At 35.5% G+C, this 8170-nt stretch overlaps 1 protein-coding gene across 2 annotated transcripts in view; it reads right to left on the bottom strand.

The window, feature by feature from the left end:
- Positions 1-8170, bottom strand: part of LOC106469606 (serine/threonine-protein kinase MARK1-like) — an 83838-nt gene that overhangs the window by 60575 nt on the left and 15093 nt on the right. For both annotated transcript variants that reach the window (XM_022398183.1, XM_013930109.2), the window contains exon 2: positions 4008-4120. In XM_022398183.1, coding sequence (XP_022253891.1) covers positions 4008-4091 — 84 coding nt within the window. In that variant the 5' untranslated portion in view covers positions 4092-4120. The remainder of the gene's footprint in view (positions 1-4007; positions 4121-8170) is intronic.

The following is an 8170-nucleotide window of genomic DNA, read 5'->3' as shown; positions in this document are numbered from 1 at the left end:
CTCAGTGGTGGGATTCAGCCGGTTCGCACCGGTTCGTGCGAACCTGTTCTTAGAATTTAATGACCTCCACGAACCAGTTGTTAACAATCGTATGTATAGGCCTAATAATAACGTTACAACTTACAAGTACGCGTGTTTACAACGCAACTTTACTAGCAGGCTAGGCGGACTAGGTCTACTAGATCTCTGATGAATCATTTGCCAGCAGGTGTTTTTTTTTATACAGATTCTTATGATCTTATCTAAATTATTATTATTAGATCTAACTTAGTTATATCATCTACTATAGGCCAAGCGTCCTAGGCCTACGTGTGAGTGCAAATCTGTGCTGAATTATTAGCCAGCTGGGGAACGCTTTTTCTACAGATTCTTATCTAAATAATTATGTTAATCTATTATTATTATTATACCTAAGGTTAGACAGATGCTGGCTGGTAATGGGATCCCAAGGTAGAGGGAAGGAAATGGGTACCTGTGACAAAGAAGGTGGGGAATGGAATTGTACGACAATTTCATCTGATAGAACCCGAATAACTCAATGATCTGTGATGAAAGATCACCAAAGGGGAATAAATTCGCACAATCGAGCTCCCACCAGATAGCTGATCTACGCTGAAGAAAACAACGAGAAAAGGAACCCCTGAAAGAAGGAACAGGTAGGTCTGGGAAGGACTAGGATGGGAAACAGGAATAGGGACTTGTCATGGTTCTGACTGCAACAAACGAGCTACCAAAGAAGAAAAAGTATAGAGTTGATGCAGGGATTCCACATGTGATTCCAAAGTGTCAGGAACATGGCGATTACATACCACCGAAGAAAATGGGCTATATATAATTCCCCGAGATAAGTTGGCAGCAAACAAACCTGGGACAAAGCTGCATCATAACCCAGAAGGTCCCAACAACAGAGAAACCACCTGTGTAAGGTGAGAGACGATGACGACAAACGAGCCAACATTCAGGTAATAAGGGAGAGGCTGTCCCTCAAAAAACCCCTCAGGATTTCAGTGCATAGCCTCGGAATGGAGATCTATGGTAGATAAATACTGTAGAAGTGAATTAAAGGTAAGACAAAGGCATGAAAACTGGGCATGGATTAAACACACTGGAAAATCACACCAATAAGGGTTCAACTTGTTTTTGAGGAAGTGGGGCAAGTTCAGGAGAAGGTGGTTGACCCATATGAAGATCAATCTCTCATTAAATAATTGCAGATAAATCTAACGATAAGTCACCCCCACCTCTGCCAATGAAAAAATGTTTGTAGAAGGTGTGATACCCAAAGTGGTAACATTAACCTCGGAATTCCTGGTGAATTATTTGATAGATGAATACAAATGTGTGAGAGAGAAAAAATAATAATTATAATAAAGAGTGGAAAGTGAATTGAGAATAAAGGTGTCAGTTGTATAATCAAAAACGATTAATAAAGAAGACCACTTCAGAAGTATAACTCTTTAAATTATAAAGATGAAGTACACTAATGCAGAATTTTAAACATCTAAACATGAGCATTGCCAAATGAGAAGTGATAGTCTGGTAAAATTGAATAGAGGGAGTCACATGTGTAATGAGTGTGTGTGTGTGGCACTCTCATTGGTGGAGGGTTGTTGCATGATAATTTGCATAAAAGACGCATTGAAACGAGTAATTTCCAAAGGAGGGGAGGCAGAAGGCTTGTAGCATGCATGAAAAAATGTATTTGCATATAGAGGGCAGCACTGAACAAGAATGGTTATTTATGTGAGAAGAGGCAATGTACCTCTTTTCAGGGTATTTCTAGTGTTTGGAGAGATTTGATAGGATGTAATTCATCTTCCAAGAGTATCCATATATTATATGAATGAAGTCCAGCGCATGTGTAAGACACACCATTCGGTTAATCCCATCACTCGATATGTGTCAACCAGTAAATTATGATGGGGATGTTATCATGCATTAGGCTGAATTTAGAACCAATTACACTAACATATAGCAATACAAAGGAATATTGGATGTGGTACCATTTTGTAGGATGCTGGTACAAACAGTTATTTCTGCTCTCACTGTGTTACCACCACCACCACCACTATATATGATATATTACAGCCTAAAAATAAAAGGATCTGGCTCCGGACTTTTATCACTTGGTTGCAGAATGAGATCATACAAATCTATAAAAAAAAACAAAAAACTGTTTGACATGTTGTTGGTCCAATGAACATATTCCTAGCACCATTGTAGGTCAGCTATTTTGTGCACTTCTGTGAGCAAAACTCACCTAATTGAGTTTTTATTATAAAGGCTTACCTTACTAAGTCTGTTACTCACAATCTGTATATTCATTCACATGGCATACAATTTCAGTAGCATACATCTGATTCAGTCTCAAAGAAGATACCCTATAACTGCACCAAGCTAGAACTGCTAGGTAGTGGTTGTCTGCTTGTGTTGTATTATTGTTTTATTGAAAAACAGAAAATTCCACTGAATACAATTAAATGATTTCAGCTACATACAAAAACAAAAACTCTGAGGTGAAAGGAAATATTTTTTAAATATTCTTTAAAAAACAGAATTTGAAGCCAGTTTCAAAACATTTACTATCTAAGTTGCTATAGAAAAAGTAAACCAAATGATACATTTTTTTCAAGCACAAACTAATTATTATGTAGAAAATGTGTAACAAATTTCTGCAGTCAGGTTAAGCATTTTCAATGTGAAATCAATAACAAACCACGGGACACTCAGCAGAGTGCATATCTTCGCCATACAGAGTTGATCATATTTGGCTCTCAAAAAATATGAAAATATGTCCATATTTATCAACAAACCATTATTGGCAGGACAATGAGGGATAATATTCTACATATGTCCACCAAGTTTCATCAAAATCCAATCATTTTTGACTGAGTTATAAGAGCAAAAATAGTGTGAAAAATTGGTCCCTATGTTAACAGATAGGAATTTGTTTTATATTTTCATAACCTTACTGTGACCTTGACCCTCCAAAAACTAATCATTTCTAAGTTTGGCCATAGTCAAAATGTATACTAACTTTTGTCCAAATACATTCAGCCATTTTTGAGAAATCTTGCTGACAAACATACCCACAGAGGGGTAAAAACATAACCTCCATTCATCTTCAGTGGTGGAGGTAACAGGGGTGACAAAACAACAGCCTGCCATTTGGCATAAAGTTAAAATCTGCAATTCACCACAGAGTTTAACTGAGAAAATACTGTGTGAGACCACAAAATAAATAAATATATATATATATTTAGGGGTGGTGGTGCAGAAGCTTGATTAGCAAACATTTGCATTTCAGATCATGTGACTTATCCAATAGATGCTTTATTTGTATTGACAATGAACTGAAGTAAATGACTAAAATTACATAAAAACAATTGTTTTGTCCTAAAAAAAAGCTATAATAATACAAATACTGCTTATCTCATAATTAGTTTAGTGCAGTGTAGATATACAAATTAAAATCAATATTTGTTAAAATCCCAGGAAAAGTATGGTATGTTTTTATAGTCTTACTATGTGAAAAGCATGAAGTTTATGCCATTTGTTTTTATAACTTACAACGAGCTTATCAGCACATCTAATAACGAAAAAAACACAGAAGATATAAAAAACATATTAATCCAAAGATTTACTATAATTTTAACAGAGATGTCTACATCCAGTTGGGAGGTTTGATGGGGAAAAAAAATAGTTTAAAATTTTGCAAGTTCTTTTAATATTATGTAAATACATGCTCTCTCTTGTTTGACCATATACTTAAGAAACCATTAACAACAAATCTCTCTCAAAATTAGTATCATATAATTATAAATGTCTCATTTGTTCTGGTGTGCTTACACATAACTCAAAATCATATATATAATACAAAATATATTTGTTCTTTAATATACCAAACCATTTTGACGAACCCTGCTGGCACAATGTTAACATTTGGTAAAACAGAAGTTCAAATTCAGACAGAACATCGACTTGAAAGCTGTTTGAAACTAGCTTACCTGTTCTGAAGTTACAGATTCACGAACAGTTTGAAGGGTTGTGCGGATATTAGAGGACATGGTTTCTTTAACAGAAAACTGCATGACTTCTTCTACTTAACTGGCATTCATCCCTTAAAAAGACAACTTACATTATTATATATCATTGAAAATTTTCATAACTGTACAAGTTACAAAATATGATAACAAAATTATGTTTAAAAATTGTTAAACACTGTACTCTATACATCTTATACCTCTACCTTAGCAAACTTACAGCTGTTCACAGTACATATACAAAATACAACAAAATATTAGAAACATGATGCTGGAAATGCTGTGAAACTGAATGAAACCAAAGTAATGCCTTTATTCCCTAAAATATATCAACCTTCCAATTACCATAGCAAACATGTGAGGTCAACATGCTTTGTGTGTTCAAAGAATTACGTTTTAAGAATATGTTTCTAATGTGTGGACAAAATAATCTAATGAATAATTTCTCACTAATTATTATAGGGTACTGTACAAAAATGTACATATGTTAGTATAAAAAATGTGACCTAATGCAGAAATGTGGGTGCATAATATTCCCATGTTGTAATTGAAAGGTTAAAAGTTACTACTAAAATTGACTGCTTCTTATGTTAATTTGTAAATACGTATATATATGTGTGTGTGTGTGTGTGTGTGTGTGTGTGTGTGTGTGTGTGTGTATATAAGTATTAACACATGTAAATTAATTTCCTTACATTTGTATTCTACCAAAGCCTGTTAACTTGAAAGTATAAAGGTTTTCTTGAAAAACTAATGAGTGAGAAACTGAAATAGACCAAATGGTTTACTTAGTGACTTGAATAGGCTAAATGGCCTATGTTTGTCACCTAAGAAGATCAAACAATCAATGTTGCCAATGCTGGTATCAAGAATATGCCAATTGGCCTGTTCATTTTTATTGAATTCTTTCCAGCACAAGATACTATATGAAGCCTCTTTTTATCACATTAACCGTTAACTATTCCAACAACCATACTCCATACAACTTCATACTCGATTCTGTGGTATTTCCCCTGTGCACAAATTTCTCAGGGCAGTCAGTTAAGGCCTATGAATATGGGGATCTGAAGGACACCACAATACAGAGTATGTGTATGTTTCTCTCCAAACTTTGAATGAGTTCAAAGTGAAGAAAGACATAAAAAGCAGTATTTATTAATACAATAGAAAACAGTATCTATTAATACAAAAATTCAAGACAAAAACAAGGGCAAGTATTTATTGTGGGTGCATTCGATTAGTCAGAGAGGGGAAGAAACCTTTGTGATCTCTCTCTCTATCTCACCACTCTAATGCAAGACCCCCATAAGTTAAGCTGAAACAAAGTTACAAATTAAAAATCAACCCAAAGTTAAAATGAAAAACAAAGCCAAACAATGATACAAAAGATGCTACAAGGTAAATAAAAGCTCAGCAAAATCTGAATCTTAGTGAAATATCCCTCTATCAGGGAAGACTTGGTTTTAAATACCACAATGCATAATAATAAGAGCCTGGTTTCATATCATCATGCTTTGCACACTTGTCCTTTGTCCACTCATGCTCAGTCGCATAACAGACTATTTGAGGAATTTTTAGCTAGACATAACCAAAGTTATTTTCCTACACTGAAATATATTTCCAATAGGTACTTACCTCTTCACATATAATAGATTTTCTTGTTCAGTGCTGCCCTCTATATCCAAACTCTTTTTTTCCATACCACTAGCCTTGAAACTCCCAACTACCCCATGCATCTTTGCATGTAAATTATCATGTGATAACTCTTCGCCAATAGGAATGCAACACACCCTCATGACACACGTTACTACCTCTATTTAATTCCACCTAACCATCACTTCGAGATTAGGCAGAAATGAAGCACTGGTAATGGGGTGGAAGGGTTGTAAGTGTGAGCAGAATAAGTACATATCAGAAATATATTTTCAGTGTTGGGTGGTGGGAAATGCAAAAATGGATGAGCCTCTTGGTGTAGAATGGCAAGGGTACAACAGACCAAATTTCGCAGGTAACTCCAGTCCAAAACCAATTGGACCAGTTTCACCATGTGCAACATCAACCTTAGGGAGTGAACCTCACTGACATGGAGTGTCAGAAGGACTACATTCACCCTGTTCAACATAATCCTCTGGATAGGACCTCACAGAAGCTGGAGTGCATGGATGACTGTTAAACACCCTGAACAACTACAGAGCATGGGCAAATTGAGCCAGATCTGCACAACATCAACCTCAGGGACCAATCAAACAAAGTTGGAGTGCATAAGGAAAATTCCTGTGACCAAAACCAAAGATGTTGAACTCCCATCACAGTTGAATAAAATCGGACAAATGTGCTCCTACCGGGCCAGAAGCCACCAGATAGTCAATGGAACTGTTGGCAGCGATAAGTATGATAACAAGGCAAATGATGAACCCCTGAAGTAAGGAATAGGCAATGGATGGGAGAGTAAAGGATGGGAAACAGATATAGAGGATGGTAAAGGAGCAGGTTGAGACAAACCAGCAACCAAAGAGGAAAGAATTAGGTATTTTTTCATAGATTCCACAAGTGACTCCAAAGATTCAGGAATATCTCCAAAAACAGCCCTAGGGAGAAAGGGAGCCATCCTCAGGTCATGAAGATAAGTGGAAGGTAGACAAACCTGAGACAAGACAGCATCCCTACCAAGGAGATCCCAACAGCAAAGAAACCACCTGTGAAAGGATAGGGATGAGGATGATAACTGCACCAATGTGGAATTAATGAGGGAATGAGTATTCTCCAAAAACTCCTCAGAGGATCAGTGAAGAGCCTCAGAAATGAGGTGTAAGACACCAAAGGAGAGATGTAAGGATAAGATAAAGGAGGGAAAACTGGGCTTGGGATAAGCATATAGGATTCTCATGACCTGCCCCCCACACAGGCAAAAGTGACTCCAGGTGCTGAGAGTTCAGAAAGGGATCACCAGCCTGATGGTAAGCCAATGCATAATGATCAGAAGCATGCTAGCACCAGCGCTCAATTGAAAAACAAAATGCTCAGTATGTACCCTGATGTCAAGAGAAGGAGTAAAGAAAAGGTAATCGAACAATGAGGTGGCATGTAACAAAGAAGGTACAGGATCATACAAAACTGGAGATACAAATAAACATAATAAATCCAAAAAATCATGTCCAAAAAGGCTGAGGGAGGCCTAGCTGATTCCTCAAGGGAGACATGGGTGTGCACAGCATACATAGGAGATGCAAAAAGGCTATCAAAATCCTCCTCGTTATTAACCCTCTTGCTACAAGTGGGTGGATATCACCCATCCCATATCCCCCCCCCAGTGTAATCATAAAGCAGTTATACTGTAACTTTTTAAAATGTACAGATATCTTCAAAACATTTTCAGATTATCAGTAAACATTACAAGGCTTTGGTACACAAAATATCAGATTTTTAAATTAAGTTTTATGGTTTTTTAATTAATGACTTGCTCATGCATTTTTTCTTTCTGAATGTTGACTATCCAACATGCAATTTAATTTTACTTTTAATATTTAAAATACTTTTATGCATCAGAAAACTGTCAAATTTCACATGTGAAATCTCTATTCTATTACCTCCAAATAACTATCAAACGTTTTTTTTTTTTAGAAAGATACTTTATATTTTAGCTCTGTATGGGTTTGGTTGATTTGACCAACCTAATATCCACCATAAAGAAATTAGAAAATAGATATAAATTATGCTTTTTTCATTCTAGAATAACTTCAAATTATAACACGACACCACAAATGTTTAGTCTGAATAGATTAATTCCATAACGTTATATATTTTCATATGTTATCTCTATGTGGATTTGGTCGATTTGACCAAACTCGTAACCATCATAAAGAAATTAGATATAAATTACGCTCTTTTCATTCTAAAATGACTAAAAATTATAACAAAATACCAAAAATGTTGAGTCTAAATTTCATAACATAAAACATCTACTTATATTTATTATTTTTATTTTATTGACCTTTCAGAATTTGCAATGACAAGGCACATGTGCATTATGTTACTGTATTAAATAATATAAAACTGGCCTTTACAACGTGATTTGTCTTGGCTTTGTTATAGTGGACCATAATTTTGTAATATACAGGCACATTTTG

This window comes from Limulus polyphemus, unplaced genomic scaffold (assembly GCF_000517525.1).
Source record: "Limulus polyphemus unplaced genomic scaffold, Limulus_polyphemus-2.1.2 Scaffold3568, whole genome shotgun sequence".
Lineage (NCBI taxonomy): Eukaryota > Metazoa > Arthropoda > Merostomata > Xiphosura > Limulidae > Limulus > Limulus polyphemus.
The sequence above is the reverse complement of the archived record's forward strand: the minus strand, read 5'-3'. Positions and strand labels throughout refer to the sequence as shown.